Source organism: Drosophila busckii, chromosome 3L, assembly GCF_011750605.1.
Source record: "Drosophila busckii strain San Diego stock center, stock number 13000-0081.31 chromosome 3L, ASM1175060v1, whole genome shotgun sequence".
Lineage (NCBI taxonomy): Eukaryota > Metazoa > Arthropoda > Insecta > Diptera > Drosophilidae > Drosophila > Drosophila busckii.
In genome coordinates, this window is record NC_046606.1 from 18,146,978 (window position 1) to 18,166,592 (window position 19,615).

A 19,615-nucleotide genomic window follows, 5' to 3' on the forward strand; every position below is an offset into this window, starting at 1 on the left:
TTTGATTACTACGGGCTTTGTTTGCTAGATTTGATTTGTTATTGGAATATGTTTGCAACATAGCTAATGCTACTATATTTTGTTTTAATATCATTCTATCGTTTAAATTCACATAAATGTCTTATATTAGTGTTATATAAGCAACTTATTTTACATAATATAGAATTAAAATAGCTTATGATATATATTCGTTGTAACTAGAATAGACTAAGTGTATCTTATGGTGCTGTATTTAAGCGCGGGTAAATGGATATGTTTCAACCTAGCTGGAAGTCAAATATTTGTTGGATAAGTATTAAACAAAAAACTATCACAAATTTTAAATAGAATTTAAAACTGTTGTAAATGTATATGTATTTTGTGTATAACCTTTTCACACACTTACTGACTTACTAGCAAGTGCTGCATATTGTCCATTGACGCCAGCTCCGCTCCGCATCCTTCCACCCACTGCTTAGTTGTGCACATTGCTGTTCGCCAGCATGCGATAGCGATTAAGCAGCTGCAACGCTGCATCCTCTGCTGGCTTTATTTTGCCATGTTCTATCTCATAGGCTCCCAGCAGTATTCGTTCTCACAAAATTGTACAGAGCACAAAGAGGAGCGACACGAGGCACAGGCAGACAACAATATCACGATGTAGCTTGCGATCACGATAGAAAGGACGCGTGGTGAAGCTTTCGCTGCGTGTCTTGCGCAGCAGCCAAATGGGCACAATCAGATGCAGCAAATCCGGCAACATGAAGCCTATATCTCGCACCACCTGATGTGCTGCTCCCTCGCCACGCACCACGTTCATAAAGAACTGATCAAAACTGCCGGCGAGTATGTGCAGCAGAGCAATGCCCACAATGCAGAATACCTTTTTGGGTTTGACTACATTGGTGGCGTTGGCCAGATGCATGACAAGCACCGTGGAGCAGAGTTCGGTTACCTAGAAGAACAGAGGTAAATATTTAAAGTTAAATAATAACAAGGTTTAAGCTTCAGATGCATTGGCATCTGCGCTCATTATGGTTCCAGAAGTTAAGCCCTTTGGATCACTCGAAAGTTTAGACCATTGGCCAGTTAACGGCGTATTTTACACGCTGCCTGAGCCGGCCTTAGCCGTGGTAGAACTTTGCAAAGTGGACGGCGCACGTAGCAAACTTGAGCGATTGCATATTGTGCAAGTTTGGAGCAGCTTGTGCACAACTTTGCCAATAAATTATGAATAGCTTGAATAGTATATTTGTACGTGTGTGTGTGTGTATATTTGCTAACTTACTGTAAAGAAGAGCTGATGATTCCATTGATTGTAGTAGTCATCGTTGTAGTAGTTGATATACGCCCACCAGGCATAGTAATGCGAAAAGATGGAGAGCAAAAAGAGGAATAGCATAGAGTAGCGTACACGTTGCTGCAGGATCAATGCTATCAAGCGCTTAATGCACTCATATAAAGCAATAACAGCAAACACTGTCAATATCCACATCTTGAAACTATTGGGAGTGGCATTGAAGTACATGTGCTTATACGCCGCCACACCCGACTCGTAGGGACCTTTGAACACAGTATCCCAGCAGCTGCAGGTGCAAAAGTGCCTGTCCACGTATCTGGCATAGTTCTCCCAGAAGTACCAGAGTATGACAATGTGCGCAGGCGGTATCAGTGCTGGCGCTAGTGAGCCACAGGCGGTGGGCAGCCAAGTGACGTCAAACATGGCTGCCAATTGCTGAAAGTTTAAGCTCTTAACTTGATATGTCGTTGTTGGCGTTCGTTTTTATGTTGCTGTTGTGTTGCTATGGCTTAAGCTCTTACTACAGCTGAGTCCATTGCTTGGTATTTGACGCTGCTGCAAGAAAATAAATCTATGAATATTTTTTTAACCACAATTTACAAAGCACACAATATTGTAGTAATTTTATTCATAAATAAATTCTCCAGCTGCTCAGTATATTTTTTTATACAACTGCATTCAATTTAACAAGCAAATGACTAAGCATAGAAAAATAATTCAAATATTTTGTTTACAAAATGTTTTTGTCTATGCACAAACCAATAATATTGGCCCACATAACAATTATAGTCAACAAGATAGTCGAAACAAATATTTTTTAAATTCGATTTCATTCATGGAATTTAGCCCTACGTACCTATAAATTGTGCATAAACGTATGTATTTTTAGAATTTTTAGGAATTATTTCATATGCGAGTAAACAGAAAAAACATTGCTCGACGGAAATAAACTCAAAAGTTGCGTAGCAATCAGCACAATTCAATGCAATGTAGTATAAGTTGGCCATATATACACACTAAATGCTCATAATATATAAATAAAGCCAGAAACGCAGGCAGTGCATTTGGCACTTGGCGCGTACCTTTTACAGAAAAATTGAGTACGAGCAGATAAAGGGCAATAAGAGTGGGAATGGGAATGCATGGCGAACATAAAACAATTATAAATTCATGCGTGATACTGAAGAGTGTGAAAGAGGCGGACAAAGGGCGAGGGCGAGAGCTGAACAAGACTACTTGAAATCGAAACTGGCACGGATGCCAAAAAAGCAAAACGAGCGGTCATTAGTGCCGCACAATGTTGAAACAGTCAGCAACATTTTTGTGGCACGCATTGGTTGTTGTTGCAGTTGCAGAGTCCATTTAATTAATGCGCCTGCAACAGCAACCAGCAACAGCAACTGCCAGCAACAGCGCAATAACTGCAACTGAATATTCAGTTTCAGTTACAATTGGCGAGTTAAAAATGAAAGATTTCTTGATAAAAATTGTCAATGCAGCAACAAATAAATATGCAATTTGCATATTGGCATTGATTGTTAGTTCTCTGGCAGGCCAGACAAAAGCTGAACCAAAAATTGCCTGATGCTTAATTTAAATAAAAAAAATGATTGCATGTTTTCAATAAAAGCATACTGAGTTATAGCGACCTTAAAAGTGTCTTTAACGCTGTTTTAACACTGCTTAAGCTCTTGCACTGTCGAGCAGCAAAATTCCCTAACAACCACACACGTATGTAGGTGCATGCCGCTGTCGTTTGGCGTTTGCCTAAGCGCTCTCACATTGTTTGACAAGTGCTCGAATTAAACTGTGTGGCACTTAGCCTAAAATGCATATGCATGAAATCAAAATGTAAGCTGTCGCGCTAAAGTCGCGAGGCAAACAAACAGAAGTAGCAACAACAAGAAGGAGAGTGACAATGGCGCACACCTTACTTGACGGGTATTGTAGTCCAGGCAACAGATAAACTGAGACACACACACCCGGCGTATGAGTAATATGGGGGCAACAGTCACACGCTGACACTTGCTGTGTATGTGTTCTTTGCATGCTCATTTATGTCTACTTCAATTTACTGTTGTCGTTCTTCTTGTTGTTGTTTTTGGCGTGAAGTGCGCCAGACATTCTCTCTCTCTCTCTCTCACTCTCTCTCTACCTCTGTGAGTGTCGCCTTTGCCGGCTTGTTGCTCCCTTTATCAGCTTTAGCTGCTGTTGTTGGTGTTAGCTTTTGTAAGCCATAAAAGTGTTTGCCAACCCACTAATAGACTTCAAGTTTTTGCAATTAAATTACGCATACGCAATGTATGCGGCTGTTATTTGTTTGCAGCGTGATTGATGATGACTTGTCGTGTGTGTGTGTGTTGCCAGCGCAACCTTTTTATAGTCATTTACATGCGCACATGTTTGAGTGTGTTTGTATTGTTTGTTCTATATAACTATAGAGCTCTGTTTGATTCTCAGCATTCGAGATAACTCAAAGCAATTGTTTTCGGATTGCCTCAGTTCTGATGTTTGTTTGGTCAATATTTATTTATTTTAGCTCACGATATGGGCATAAATACACACATACACCTAAGCAAAGAACACACTCACACACACATACATGCGCTAGACACCCTCGCAATACACAAAATACACTTGCTCTGTCTGTCATTGAACATTTTTGCTTACAACCGGCTTGTAATTAAATACACATGCGGATACACACACGCCTGCAATATTTTAAGCTATTTATTTGCTTTATATAAAAAGTTGCAGCTTACTTTGCTTTTTATCCCTGTTAACGCTCTTTTCCCGGCACTTTTTACACACATACACAATCACGCGTACTTTCAATAGAGTTTTAACAAAATGTTCTCTGCAACGCACATTGCTGTGCACTTTGCTTGCTTCACAATTGTGCAATTAGATAATATAAATATATATGTTTGCCTATTTTGGCAGCTGGCCCTGCACAATAATTTTTGCAGTTGAAAGAAAACACAACACAATCCACGGTAGCGTAGTGAAAATAGCCGACTGAAATTTTTGTTATGCTTGTCGTCTGCGTGTGAATTTTGCTCTTGACTTGAACGCCGATGCATACTCACAATCATATATCCTCTGCTGCTGGCGTCGGCGCCGTAAAACAGTGGCAACAAATGTAAAGATTTTGGTGCGTAAGAAACTAAATTTAAAATTGCTTTTTTTTTCAATTAATTCATAGTCTGTTTTTATTTTTGGCAATAATTGCTGTTGCGGCAGCGCTTTTTTGTTTCACTGGCAAAGAATTAATAACCGAATTATGGAAGTATATAAATTATTTTGGTTAGCCTCTTGTGTGCTTTCCGCTCCACTGTATCGCGTCGTTATCTGGCCAATGATTTCTAGCAACAAAATACTGGTAGTCACTCTCAGCTGTTTACACCCTCGCTTCCAGAGCTCACTCATACACCCGCATATTTACATATACATGTGTGGGCGGTTTTTGTGCGCTCTTTCTCTCTCAGCGGAGAGCCTGCGTGATAAATACTGGGAAATGCAAGCGGCTGCTTCATATCAACATCAAGTATACGCACTGTTGCTGCTGGTCTGGCATAAACTGTTAGCCGGGTCTGCCGCCAACACACTCACTCACACTCATACACACACATGCATTTGCATGAAGCGGTCTTCATTTGTATTTTTAGTATTTGCTTGCATTAAATCTTATGCACCTGTTGCAAGCAATTCACAGTGGTGCAAAAATTAGGTGAGCTTTGAAAATAAATGAGAAATTTAAATTAAAGCCATTGCAGAGCTTATCTAAATAAACGCTTATGACTGCAATTTCACAGAGATGGAACCTACATGTCATCAATGCTCAGAAGCTAAAGTTTAAAAATTAATATACTTCTCAAAAATTAGGAATCAGTTTTAAGATACTTACTAGTGCTTCATTGTTGCACTGCAGCTGCGCTCTAAAAATTGTGTAGCAGAAATGAGTTCCTATGTTTTCTGTAACATTTGAATAGTGCCCAAGGACAATCAATTTTTATTTCATTATCTTGCGCTGAAATCAATTAAAAGTCACAATAATTTGTTGTTGCTTGGATTTTTCATTTGTATTTATTTATAAACGCTTCAAGTTGTTAAAAACATGTAGTTTCGTAGCTTAATATAAATAACAAATTACACACACACACATTCACATACGTAAATATAAACAATTTTTAAGTAGTCAACAAACACAGGCCAGTCACAATTGTGAGCTGACTCTCAATTACATTTTTGTTTCGTTCTTTCTGTAGCATAATGTAAGACACACACATATATATATACTCTAACGCACACACACACTCACATATTTGCAGAAATATTACAGCTATTAATTAATCAAAAAATGTCATTTATATTAACCATTTAAATATTATGCATACAAAATCTCTTAGCAAATGAAAAATATTTATGAGAAATTGTAATACAAAATAAGCTCTATTATGGTTAGGGTATTCCAACAATGAACTATAGTATGGATAGCTTAGCTTTTGGTTGTAATTACAAAAAGTTTGCATTTCTCTTGTTTTATTTGTTTTCAGGTCTCTTTTTAGCTTTTAAATTACTATTGTTCTTCAATTGTGACTGTTCTTACGTCCCGTCCCCGCTCCACAGCCGCTAAATATGGGTTTTTTTTTGCTCTACATTTATATAGTAGCTATATACAGCTAGTTGTACTTATAGTTAATGTATTGTTTAAGCATAAGACACTTAGAAGTATAAATTCGTAAAACTTATTTATTTTCATTTTAACTTTTATATATTATGTTTAAGGTACACGTACTCAGAGTGGCTCTTGTTATAGGCCAACTTGAAGCTTTTAGACATTGATATAAAAAATATTTATCATACCTATGTAGGTATGTAGAGCAAACACAGTTAGATGTAGATTTAGACGAACAGTTACATTTTGTCATTAATAAATTGTAATTATTATGTTAAGCTATTAAGAAGCTTATTGTATCTTGACCAAAATATTAATTGGTAACATAAATCGCTTTGAGTACTTATCATATTCATACTTACTTATACTTAGAACTATATCTATCAACATTTATATAAATGTGCATTAAATATACTTTTGGTGCTTCGTATTCTGTTAATACAATGGCATGATAAATTAAATTTGATATTTGATAGCTGCATGTTTCAATAAGTTCCGTTTCAGTTTGTTCCACTTTCTTTGACATTTGTTTTGTACCATACGTATGTTGCATAAAATACTGCCTATACCTGCTTATTGGCTAGACTTACATACCGTGCTGCCACTTTAGCCCTTTTCCAGATAGATTTGTCCTTCTTAAAATGGCTTCAGCCGGAAAAAATTCCGTCTGTCCCCTATTTGAAAATTTAGCCTTTTCTTTTAGTTATCCTTTTTCAGCCTTTTTTTTTACTCGATTTTTTAAAATATTATTCGTAAATAAATGTGTTGATTCGGTTGGTTGTGCATAGCAAATGATGAAAGAGGATGATACGACAGCAAATTAGTCATCAATAAAATGCTAAGCTCACAAAATTCTTGTATTAGAATACGTATTAGGATAATATTGTGGACAGCAAACAACTTCTACAAACATGGAAACAATTATATCTGGAGATTCAAAACCAAAAAACAAAATAGATTTGTTGTGTTGATTTTTGTAATACAATCAAAAACAATATAAAATTATTATTAATTATATAGTTTATAATAATAATAATTTAATATTAATAAAAATTATGACAGCTTCGTCGCCAGGCATATGTATATTTCATGGCTTATGTAAAAAAATATTCGTTCGAATAAAATCAGGTTAATACATTCAAAATAAAAATTCACAAAGAATTTCTAAAAAAGAATTAACTCAATATGCAAATAATTCCTTACGATTTCACCGTAATTCAAATTACGTTTTTTGGGCTATATTTAACTTTTTTTATACACTTTGACATTTTTATTTATATATATAGATCAATCTATCTTTTTTTTCTGGGAAATCTGCGGCAACACTGTTCGCATTCACAAATACACACATACATATTTAGATATGACTACTACTTGACATAGAGCCGATGAATTGCTGTGGCCTTACTTCGCAAGCCTTCGGCAAAATTCTGTTATTTGTCTGCCATGCACACTAAACACACACGTGTGTGCTCGTATTGGTCATAATTGCGCTGTTGATAATAAAACCATGGCAAATAATACAATGAGTCCTGGATTCTAATTTCGTATGCCGTTTTATAAAACTTGTTCACATGGCAAGCCGAGGCGGGAAACATTTGCTTCCCCTATAAGGAATTGCAGCACAGTTACCAAGCAAAGTACTGTGGGCGCTCAATAAATAGAATATGAGTTGAGTATTGAGCGTTTTGTGCACTTTACAAAATCTAAATGATATGGTACTTTGGGTCCCTCAAGCATTTTGTGGCTTAAAACTTACTCTGCTCCATGGTGCCAGAGAGGGAGTGGTTAATCTCAGCCACCACAATGATTTCCTCATTCTCCTCTGTTTCTTCGGGTACCATCATGAGGTTGTTATTCAGCATATAAGGCTCTGCACGATTCTCGCCCTCGCCTGAGGCAGGACGCAAGCGATGCGTGAAGGAAGACCGTGAGCGTGTCATATAGGATGACCGCGTGGTGGACACACGACGCAGCACTCCGCGTCCATAAAGGAGCATGCGCACCTCCACGCGAAATCTGGGATGTGTGGCGGCATACAGGTAGGGATCCACGCATGCGGCTGTCTTGCAGAAAATCGCTGGAATCATGGAAGCAAGTGGCGTTAGATATTGCTCCAAGCCAAAGACGCCCATCATGGCCACTATTGCATAGGGCGACCAGGCAAGGAACCAGAGGCCAATAATAGCCGCCACTATGAACGTGAGCTTCTGCTCGGTTTTTGCTTTATCCTTGCTGGATTGTATGCGGCTGGCGGTGAAGACCACCTTGAGTATGTAGAAGTAGGAGTAGACAATGCAGGTGAGCGGTATGCAATAGGCGGCGACAAAGAACAGCGCCATGAAAATGCGTGCCGGCGTCTCCTTGTTTAGGTAGTCAAAGCTACAGGTGGTCAAGTAGCCCTCGGGCACGTAGACAGACAAGCCAATATCCAAGGCAGGCATTACCGCAAACAGAAAGCTATAGCACCAGATTAGAAAGATAATCAAGTAGGATCGCAATCGTGAGTAGCGACGCAGCGGCTGCAGAGGATGCACGACCACATTATAACGATCCAAGGCAATGGCGGTGAGCGTGCCTATAGCGCAGGTCCCACTCAAGCCACCTACAAAACCATAAAGCCGGCAAGCTAAGTGAAATTACCATAAATTATCATATTTCAACTTGATTCTTATATTTTCTCTTGCCTATGTCTCCCAGTGCGGGTCCCTCTTTAATGTTATTGTATATCGCTATGGGGCACTTGATCAGCATTAAGAAATCGCATATGGCCAGATTCATGACGAGTATATTCGCCGGCGTGCGCAGGGACTTGCGACTGCCAAACATAAAGATCACAAACGCGTTGCCAATGCAGCCCACCACTGAGATGAGACAGTACAGTCCAGCCATTATGTAAAAGGTGCTCGCTCGTGGCGGCTCGAACTGCAGCCAAAAGGGATTCACCTTTGCTATATAGCTGACATCGTACTTATAGTGTATATATCCGGGGTATATGCTGTAAGGTAAGTTATGAGAAATAAATATAAAATAAAATTCAAGGGTGTAGGAACCCTCCATACTGGAGGGGATGCTTGAAATCGCTAACCTACTGTAACCCAACACGTACTTACTGGTGTGACCCTATGGTAAGCCTCACATTTGTTTTGTGTTGTTTTCCGATTAAGTAATAGCTAAACGTTTTCGTTTTCTGCCCATGTTTGTTCCTGTTCTCTAGGACGTGCTGTGACGCGTAAGCATTTATGTGTGTATGTGTTTGTAAGTGCGTGGATGTGTTTGCTGGTATGCACTAGTCAAAGTGTATCAAAAAGTTGACTGACTTTAATGTGTTCTTGTTGAATTCCGACATGGGTACCTTTGCATTGGAACAGATTTCACTTTTGCTCAACGCTTAGCATGCCATTTTATTAGTTCCCGGTAATCGATGTGGTGGCAATTGATTCTATTTTCGGATGTTTCAAATAAAAAAACTAAATATCTATTAAGTGGTGATGTCACCAGCTACTACTACTACTACTACTACTACTAATACTACTTGCCATTTACTGAAGTAAGTAAATGTGAATAATATGAGCATTAGTTCTACATCATATGTTCATCGAAGTGTTGAGCATATCTAACAATGTCAACAACATATTGTCAAAGATTATAAATGAGATTACATAAACTATACTACTCTACATCATTTGTACAACTTCGTTTCTCTAATCATCATAAATGAGCTGTATATAATTTTTAGAATATTAATCTCTCATCTACGGCTATCAACAGTAAATCATATATTCAACTTGCATCAATCGTACATATTTTAGCGATATGTCTACTATTATCAACGATTAATGCTTTGACTATCTATTTCCACTTACTGTTACAGTTAGTTTTACTCACCCCAAATCCGCTTCGCTGGTATTCACCGAATGCGTGTGCTTGCCATGTGCTTTGACAGCGCTCGCTGCGGCTGTGGCCACTGTGGAAGCCACAGCCGCTGTGGCAGCTAACGTTACGTTATGTTCGACATCGCTGCTGGCGAGCACCTCGGACAAGGCGCTGGTTAGCCAGAGGCTGGAATCGTCTGCGGTAAGTGCGGGCAATGTTGACATGATGTGCTCCATGTTGGATGTTCCAGTTGCTCACCGATATCTTTTTTGTTGTCAAAATGTTTTACAAACGTTTAGAGTGCACGCAGCGGCAGCAGCAGTAGAAATTCGACCGTTGCCATGTGACGTATACGTGATTTTTAAATGCAGCCGTGACTGGCATTAAAGGACTGATATGTGCTGCTGCCCTTGAGACGTACACGCTTTGGATGTTGATGTAATGCTTGTTGGTCTCAATTACCAATGCAATGGCAACTGGATGCTGGAGTAGACCGAAGATTTGGCATTGCGATTGTCTTCAATTGACGGCGCCCTATGTTTGATTTCAATTAATTAAGTCATGACGTAGCACTGTTGAGCACTGAAACCAGATAGTTAAATGTAAAAACATTAGCTTTTGTATTGCCTCATAAAATGTGCTTTGAAATTAAAACTAAAGTTCGTAGCCTTAATCACTTAAAGTCCTTAAACTCATTATGCTTAGCAAAAGCACTTAGACCACAGATCGAAAGTTTATAGCAAGCTTTAACACTATTCTCTGCTTTTCTCTGCGTTTGTTCTACTATTTACCAAATCTCTGGGAAAAAGTTATGTAAATAATAACATTGCTGCATAACTTGCACTTCGCACTTTAGACAAAGTTTTTCTGTATTTTTATACGCTTAAGCATTGTAGAAAAAAAATTAAACGGGGCCAACATAAATTTGTGCATTCCAGTAAGTATATATTTTGAATCTACAAGACAAACTTAGTCGATTGGACCATATCTGTCCGTCAGTATAAGCAACTCAAGAACTCCAACTCCAGAAACTCTTTATGTAGTAATGATAAATCAGCTTTATGTTGAATGAATCAAAATGAATAACTATTTAAGCAGAGCTGAGGTAATTTCCATTTAAATTTCGTATATCTACAACAGGGGGCGCTTGCTGACGGCGGTGCCGACGCGTAAGGTGTTAAGTGTGTTTGTGAGTGAGATTTGTTATTTTTGTAGCTTAGCATCGTAACCTTTTTTTTTAAGCTTCATTGTGTTTTTTTATCGATTGCATTTTGAACTAGAAATTTCTTAGAAAAATCCATGTCAATCAAGTTCAGCTGGTAGTGTTTATTTGCTGCTGTAAATTGTCATCAGCTGGTGGCAGCAGTAAGCCCTTGAGGATCGCATCCATAGTGGGTCTTGGCTGTTTTTCTGATTTTCATCAAACTCAATTATTGGCCCTGAGCTGAACTGGTGGTGCGTGAGCTTATGTAAATCGCTGGACGAGCCGCATTTAATTAAAGCTAGTTAATTGCTTATTAAATAACTGGAAGCCGTATCAGCAGCAGCATCGCGGGCACAACTCGCAACTTAAATACAAACAAGTAACAAACTCAAACATAAGCAGCACTTGAAGTTGGACAACTGCCATTGGCCTCAAAAGCTGCACAGCAGCCAGCGGCCCGTAGTCATTTGGAACTTTCTTGGCCAGGCGCAACAGCTGTAACAAGTGCAGCGCAGCAACAACTGTTTCAACAGCCAGAAGTTCTAAGTTTCAACATCTTATTACATTTGCTCTCAACAACAACAACAACAACAACAACAGCAGCAGCACCAGTTGCAGCAGGGAAAAGTAAAGCCAGCTTTTGTGTCTTTTGTAAGCGTTTAGCATGTTCTTGGCAATGCCTTTTTGGCTGCGTATACTTAATTGCCACTAATTGGCCGATGCCAATTTAAATGTGTCAATTGGCCAAAATTGCACACACACACAGTCACACGCCAAGCTAATTTTGTTTGTGTATAGTCAACATGGCGGTTCAGTCTTGCGTCCTTGTGCTCAAAGGGTGCAATTTGGGCGCCAATTAGACATTGTCATCTAAGGCATTAGACAACTATTTACTGGTGTACAGCATATAACAACGCTTAATTTTTAACATAAATTCAACAAGTTATAAAGAAAAGTAGTACGACGTTAGTAATTCTCTTTAAAAAATCTTAACGTTATACCTTAAAGTAGGTATAAGTAAGTTAAGTATAAGCAGTTTTTAGAATAAATGAATAAAATTTTATTTCGCTGAATGTCCTTATACACCTAAGCTAACACACAAACCCAATTATTTGCTGTGCAGCCAAAAGATTTAAGCTGCTGCTTTCAATGACAATTTGCTGTAATCTGTGTGCGCCGCAAGTAAATTAATTATGCTGTTGCAAATAGCTGCCGAACAGCTTGAGCAATGTTTTGCGCACAAAAGTTCTAAGCAAACGAAATCTGTGAGTTGTTTTTAAGTTTGCGTAAATTGTCAGCTCACATTAGAAATGTCTAAGCAGGCGGAGCCATTGTGCCGTCTGTTTGTGTCCTTTTAAGCCCAATTTGCGTTCCTCAGCCAATTTGTGTTTGGAGCGCCTTTTATGCAAAATGCCATTGAAGCACGAGGCACGTCTGGCAGCTTCGCCGCGCTTCAATACACTTGCTGACCTCGTACACAAGCATATCTACATAGTTTGGTATCTATATATACATCTAGTAACATAGAGTATATAAAAATGATTGCATTATGCGCCTCATCTGTCAACTAAATGTATTTCAATGGCATTCTTTTGCGAGTGCATATAACTTGCATGTTTAACAATGCGTTAATAACAAACGCTTGGCTTGCAATTAGAATGCTTGGGCACGGAGAGAGAGAGAGCTGCTGCCAGGGTAGATGGCACTTATACCGCGCTATTGAAACAACAATTACACAGCAATTGCTTTTGTAGTCTTGTGACCAAAAAAAATTATATCAAAATGCTTGGCTGGAGGAAATTGCAGCATGAGCAGAGTGCCTAAAAGCATGCTACGATTATTTTATAAAATAACATTTAATTTTCTTGTCGAGGAGCAGCAGCACGCGCAAAATACTTGTCAGCAACGAAAGCAATACAAAAAATTGCATTTTAATGGTTCATATTTTGTAAAATAATGCTCTATCTGCAAATAAATGGCGTTGCATGTTCAAGTGTCTGAAAAATTGTATAAACACAGCAAACTCCTTAAAGCAATTTATGTATGTAAATTGGATTGACAAAAAAATGTAGAATCTGGGTGCTGGAATCTGTAACAACTTTAAATTAAATAAAAGCAGCAGACCTTTAAAGCCCAATATTGCGATTTCATATGGCTTAATAATTTTTAATTATCTGCCAAAAGTTGGGCTTTCTCTAACAAAACTTGAAACAGCATAGAATTCATAATATTTGGATGTTTCTGTGAGCATTTGGGATTTTATTAATAATTGGCACAAATGTTCTGAACTCTGTCAACTAAAAGCAAAACATTTTATATATAAAAATGCGCAAAAAAGTGTGTGCTTGGCAAAACACGTTGATTAACGAGCGAAACAACTACAGACAGCTTACATACTATACACAAACACATATACATACATATATTTTTTTTTTCACACACTTTGTCATTTTTTTACGAAATGGAAAGGGGTATCATGAAGCAGTGCAAATGTATGTAACAGGGAGAAGGTGGCGTGACAGACCTAATGAGGTATGTCTATTCTTGATCAGCAAGACAAACTGTGTCGATTGAGTCTTGTCTCTCTGTCCGTCCGTCTGTATGAGCATCACGAACTCAGAGACCATAAGAGCTAAAAACATATACACTTAACGTGTATTTTAAAGTTGACTGCGACCAATTTTAATGTGTTTTTGTTTCTATGTAGTTATTATTTTTGTAGCACAAGCATGTCAGTCATATTATTTGCCAGAATGGGACCTTTAAGGTTTGTTCTTTTTGTGCAATCTGTATTCATAAGTAATTTGAGCTTGTAGCAATTTTTTTTTTAAATCGAATGTGTGTCTGTGCAGCCAACTGTGCTAAGCTAAGGCTCAATCTAAGATTATTACATGCTGACAGTAATATGGCAGTTTTGCGCACCATAATCTCCTCTTACCCTGTTCCCTTGTGGCTGGGGATGTAGTACGGTTGCCTCTTACATGCATATACATATATTGATTTATGTTCGCGCCGGTTTTCAATTTTTTTTTTTGGTGCAGTTAATGCTGCCATCAAGCTTTAAGCCCTTATGCACAAGCAGTAGTACCCTGTCACGCCTTCGCGCCCACAAATGCAATGTTGTTGCAAAGTCCACTCAGAATGTTGGTAGCTCAAGGCTGTGTAAGCCACAGAAGATTGAATACGCGCCATTGTCAACAGGCACTTAAAGAGCACTAAATGCTGTATATTGAGCTACAGTTACATATCTATATTACATACATATAAACAAATTTGCATACGTATATTCTGCCAGGTAGTCAATGCACTGAGTTTTAACGGCAGATAGCTGTGCATAGATCCTAACTAGAGATGTGCTTCAAATCACAATCTGCTTCCATTTTTAAATAACTACCATATACGAGATTGAATTCTCACTTTGAATTGGATTGGATTTGAATAATGCGAGAGAATTGCGATTAAACTGCAAATGTTTCTCAGATTCTTGCATTTGATTTAATATATTTAAGTATAATTAATTTTTTGATGCTTTTGTTGGCTCCGTTATAAGAGTGACATTTAATTCCTTTTAAGCTTGTACATGCCAAATTTAAATAAATGTGTACAGCTTTTACATTTCAAATTCAGGCATTGATTCATTTTACGTTTGTGATTCGAAGAATCCATATAACATTTAACTTCGACCTTTCAAAGCTTGAATCGCATTGGATAATTTATATAGAAATTATAAGGGAATCCGTATGCAGGTACTTTTCAATGCTTAGCACGTAGCTTTTGTCCATCTCTAAAAGCGTAACATACATGTGCTCAAATGCCAAGCCAAGACTGGGCTAGGTAACAACTTAAGGCAGTGGTTTGGATTACTATTGTCGTCCGGGTCGTAGTCGCACAGTTGTCACAGACTCAAGTGGCAGTGGCGCACTCATCGTTCGGACAGCACAAGTGCGGCAACTGCACCACAGGCAACACTCCAGGCAGCCTCGACGGCTTGAGCTTTCGAGCTGAGCGACAGAGACAGAGGGCAGCCCGCATGTCAGCCAGCGGGCCACTTTATGCATCAGAGCCTGATAAATGCGACAAAGCTATAAGCAACTCAAATCAAGCGCAAGCCTGAGCACAACAAAGGCAAACGTAATAAAAAGAGACAGCTTAAATTCCATAATTTAATATGTACATATATTTTGGCACACTTCAATTGTGGTCTAAAGGTAAATCGTAAGCCGCTTTCCTTTGTTTGCTTGGGGCTAAAAGTCTAAGCCTTAACGCATTTAGGCCGCTGTCAGCATTAAATTCTTGCGAGGTCAACTATGGACACAAAGATTGTTGTTTCGCTTCGGATTGACAGGCACTAAAAGTGTTTGCATCTTTTTGCCAATTACCAACATTGTCAAATTCTTGTCATAGCTACATAGCCAAATTGAATCAGCTACGCATAAATTTGAAGCACTGGACTTAATTTTCTATGAATTTTCATTCACATTCTTATGACTTTTATATTCTTTCTGATTTGCAACAGCGTTATTCATAGTTTACTTAAATACTTTAAAAGTTTTTCTTACGCGGGCACTGCTTACCTAGCTGTTTACAGTTTGTGCCATTATCCTGCGAGACAAAAAGTTTTTTCGGACTACAATGCTTCAGAGTGTCGCCAATGGGATGCGGAAAACTTTTTCTATATATACACTTAAACTTGAGTTATAGCTTATCTGGGATAAGAATTGTTAAGGCAACGCGTCGTATGCGCTTTTTTTTTAATTAAGCATACGCACTGCTGTCGGCAGTTTAACATTTGAATTACTTTTGTTTTCTCGCTTAAGCGCCAACGGTACTGTAACGGTAAACGTAGTAAGCGTTGTTAGATTCTGACACTGACACTGACACTGACTGAAGGCTCGCGTGCGACTGAGCCGCAGGATCCAGCAGCTGGCATTTTTATCAATGAAAATTTGTTGCTTTGGCGCCAGTTACCCAACAGCAGCCACAGCATGATGCTGTGTTTTATGCGAGAGAGTGAGAGCGTTGGAGGGAGAGCGCGTAAGAGTGCAGCCTGCAAAGCCATGTAAGAGCGCAAGCTCTCTGAGCACGTGAGCTGGGAGTGATGTGATTGCTGCTCTTAAAAGCAACTTGGTCGTTGGCTTGTTAATAGCTTGCGCTTCTGGTTTTAAATTGTTTTGCATCAAGCGTGTGTAGGTTAATCTGATTTTGACAAATATGTTCAGTCAGGCAGCTTTAGGTGAGTGAAAGTGCGTGGCAATTTTAGATTAGAGAATTCAGCTCAGATTTTGAGGCATCAATTTAAATGGCATGCATTTGTCTCGAAAAAAAATTAAGCTTAGCCTTAATTGGCAACTACAGTTATTGGCACATACTTATGTTTTGAGTTGAAACATGGTCTAAGCACATAATAGATTTGTACATAGGTTATAAACTTAGTAAATTTATATAGAAGCTTTAGTTTGATTAATTTGATTATACAGAAAACTTTGTCTATATTAGCAACGAATTTGAAGGGTATTTGATATGTAACATCGAGAAGGAGGCGTGGCAGATACCTTAAAGTATATATATTCTGGATCAGCAAGACCAGCTGCGTCGATATAGCCATGTCCGTCGGTCTGTCTATCCGTCTGTGTGTCTGTATATACATATGTGTGAGCAACAAGAACGCCGAGACGAAAAGAGCTAGAGCTATCAAGTTAAGTCTTTCGTGTTATTCGGCACAGTCGCTGCTGACGCTAGAGCGAAAACTAACTGTGGCGCTTTAGCTGTTATGTATGTGCATATGTGTTTGTGAGTGCATATGTTTGTTGGCTGCGATGCACTAGTCATAGTGTATATAAAAGTTGCTTGCGTCCAACTTTAGTCCATCCACTTGTTTCATAAAAAAAACGAACTTTAAAGATAAATCAGTTTTTAAATTTAATAGTTAATAGCTCTCAGATCTGCATTTTTTCTGATTCGTCGAAGAAATAGAATGCTAGTAATTCACTGTGGCCTATTAATTATTTTACAGAAAAATAAAAATGTCTATTTCAGCTCAAAAGACCAAGGTGCACAATTGTACAAGCAACAGACTGATTCCTTCAGTTTGGTGATAAATTCCATCAAACATTATGATGCAACTCTATTGTATAAGCAGGTTATTATAACTCATTAGTGTTGCATACTTAGCCATGCACTTGAACTTCAAACTGCGTTTGTATGTGTGTGTGTAAATTTTGACAAGTGCTTACGTATGTGTGTATTGACAGCTTTCACTTCATTGGCGATTAGTTGCCAACTAATTAGCGGTAAATGTTATGCGCGTTATGCGTCGCGTGCCACAATATGTGGCCCATGGCAGATAGCCGGTGGCAAGCAATCACATTTAAACGCACACAAAGAGATAAATATACTATGTTCAACACGTTGCAGCGCAGATATATATACATTTATATGTATATATTATTTAAAATGTTGTAAAGCGCACGTCTATCAACAGTTAACATCTATTTAATTCTACTTTGTGCTTTGTCTGTCATGCAGTTGAAGGCAAATTGAGCAAAGCTTGCCGCATTTGTTCATTGGCTTTCAACAGCAAAGCACTTTAATTAAAAATAAATAACAAGTTCCAGCCTCAAAATAGGGTATGCAAGGCTAAAAGCTGCGCTTCACAAAATTTGTTATTTGTTATAGCCCTAAGACTTTCATTTTGATTTCACATTGTTTTCATTAAATTTTCTATCTATCAGTCTAGCATCTACACTCTGTGCTAATGTCTATAGTCACCAACTTGCCAATAGTTTTAATCATTATTGATGTTGCCCTTGTATGTGCACCAGTATGTGTATGTGTATGTGTGTTTTACGAACTTTGTTCCTAAGAAGCGGCGCAGAGTTTTGAACTGTCATCGGCTAAAACGAAAAGCACTTTTCGCTAATGCCACACACACACACACACACACACACACACACACATACAAACATAAATCTCTGCTTTGAGCAGCTAATATATTATCAAAAAAGTTATTTGCATTTGACATTACTGTCAATGCTGCGGGCAGTGACTATTGTGCGTCGCTTTCAACTGGTTTTTGACTTACTTTACAGTAATATGAAAGTATGTCTGTATAAATATAGTTAGCATTTGCTTTGTTGTCTGCCGAGCTGACAAATTAAAAAGCTAGCTTTGTGTAAAGTAGAAATACAAAACAATTTGACTTGAGTACAGCCCATTACGGCTGCAAAGAAATTCATTACTTTTTTTTTAGGTTCGTTCGAGCATTGCAAAAGTGTAGTTGGCTTTGGTTTAGAGGTGAATATAAGCCACAGTGTCTAGACTTCAATTGCGATTAAATTATTTATGTCAAAAATTTGTAAGAATAAGAAATAATGGCAGTTGCTAATTGATTACAAATAATCAAAAATAATTCCCGATTAGTAAATAATTGAAAATAATATCTTTAGGTAGTAAACTATTTAAAATATTATTATTTTTAACTATTTTGTAATTATTTAAATAAACTCAAAATGAACTATAGATTATTGCTCGATTACTTATGATTATAAATTAAGCGAAATCAAATATAAACTTAAGTTAACTGTTAAAAAAACTATTAAAATTTAGTTTTTATAAATATACATGATCTAAAAAATCTTGAAGTGAATTGTTTTAATTCATTAGATCAGGGGTGCCCAGCCCATATACACATCATGCCCATTGGTTTTTGTTTTACACTTGTGTATAGGGGGGCATAGGCTCACACATACAGTGCCCTTCCATATGGAACACACACAAGCATAGTATTTTTAATGGTGTGTGTGACTTGCCAGGTTTGCTAGGGTTTTTTTTGTTTACGTCTATCAATTAGAGATCCCAAACTACTCGAAATGAAATTGCCAATAATTTTGTTCAGTGCAAAAGTTGACAACTAAATTTTTTCTCATTTAATATATGTGTGTGTTTTGTTCATATGTATTAGTAAGTGCCCTGCCGTAAGCAGTGTTTGGGCACCACTGCATTAGATAAATAGTTTTTTAACAATCATTTCTAATATATTATTTGTATGGACCCTGCAATTCGTTTTTCCTTTTGGTAATTCTTTTGCACTCCAAAAATGTCTCTTATATTTATGGCGGTGGGTTCAACAATTTTATAGTACAACTTCGCCATATTGATCTAATGCATACGAACAGCTTTTAAATTGATCAAAAATCATACAAACCAGTATGGCAAAAAAAAATTTTAAGTTTTCCCCAAACGGGGCTCAGCTTCTTGCAGTTTTTGTTGTCATATTTGTAAAGGCCAGAACAGTGAAATTTACAGTTAGGCAGGCAACAAGGTCTTCCACTTTCATTTGCATTTGCAACATAGCCAGGGCCATCACCATTACCGTTAACCGCACAAAGTAATTAGTGCAGACACACACACACACACACAGAGAGAAGCATAGACAGAGAAAGATAAAAAAAGCTTAGAGCTCACATAGGAAGTCATGTAAGTGTTTCACACTTTTTAGCAATTCATAAAAAATGTTTTGCGAGCGCGCCCCAAAAAAAATGAAATTGACGTACATATATGGAGACAATTGTGACGTTTG

General features: G+C 37.9%; 2 protein-coding genes across 2 annotated transcripts; both read right to left on the reverse strand.

Annotated features, from left to right (window-relative positions):
- Window positions 1–178: 178 nt before the first annotated feature.
- On the reverse strand, window positions 179–4,274 carry LOC108598922. Its single transcript, XM_017985686.2, has 3 exons — window positions 4,042–4,274; window positions 1,268–1,834; window positions 179–934 (listed from the first exon to the last, which is right to left on the reverse strand). Exons 2-3 carry the CDS (start codon window positions 1,700–1,702, stop codon window positions 575–577), a joined length of 795 nt encoding a protein of 264 aa, XP_017841175.1. The 5' UTR covers window positions 1,703–1,834; window positions 4,042–4,274; the 3' UTR covers window positions 179–574.
- Window positions 4,275–7,690: 3,416 nt separating this feature from the next.
- On the reverse strand, window positions 7,691–15,686 carry LOC108598438 (opsin, ultraviolet-sensitive). Its single transcript, XM_017985070.2, has 4 exons — window positions 15,612–15,686; window positions 9,846–10,415; window positions 8,645–8,955; window positions 7,691–8,586 (listed from the first exon to the last, which is right to left on the reverse strand). Exons 2-4 carry the CDS (start codon window positions 10,067–10,069, stop codon window positions 7,706–7,708), a joined length of 1,416 nt encoding a protein of 471 aa, XP_017840559.1. The 5' UTR covers window positions 10,070–10,415; window positions 15,612–15,686; the 3' UTR covers window positions 7,691–7,705.
- Window positions 15,687–19,615: the final 3,929 nt, after the last annotated feature.

Excerpts from the sequence above, each read along its gene's own strand:
- LOC108598438 (XM_017985070.2), bottom strand. The coding sequence starts at position 10,069 with ATGGAGCACATCATGTCAACATTGCCCGCACTTACCGCAGACGATTCC. Across the intron at positions 8,956-9,845 it reads ACCAGCGAAGCGGATTTGGG|CATATACCCCGGATATATAC; the intron begins GTGAGTAAAACT and ends CTTACCTTACAG. Across the intron at positions 8,587-8,644 it reads ACCCGCACTGGGAGACATAG|CTTGCCGGCTTTATGGTTTT; the intron begins GCAAGAGAAAAT and ends AATTTCACTTAG.
- LOC108598922 (XM_017985686.2), bottom strand. The coding sequence starts at position 1,702 with ATGTTTGACGTCACTTGGCTGCCCACCGCCTGTGGCTCACTAGCGCCA. Across the intron at positions 935-1,267 it reads ATCATCAGCTCTTCTTTACA|GTAACCGAACTCTGCTCCAC; the intron begins GTAAGTTAGCAA and ends CTGTTCTTCTAG.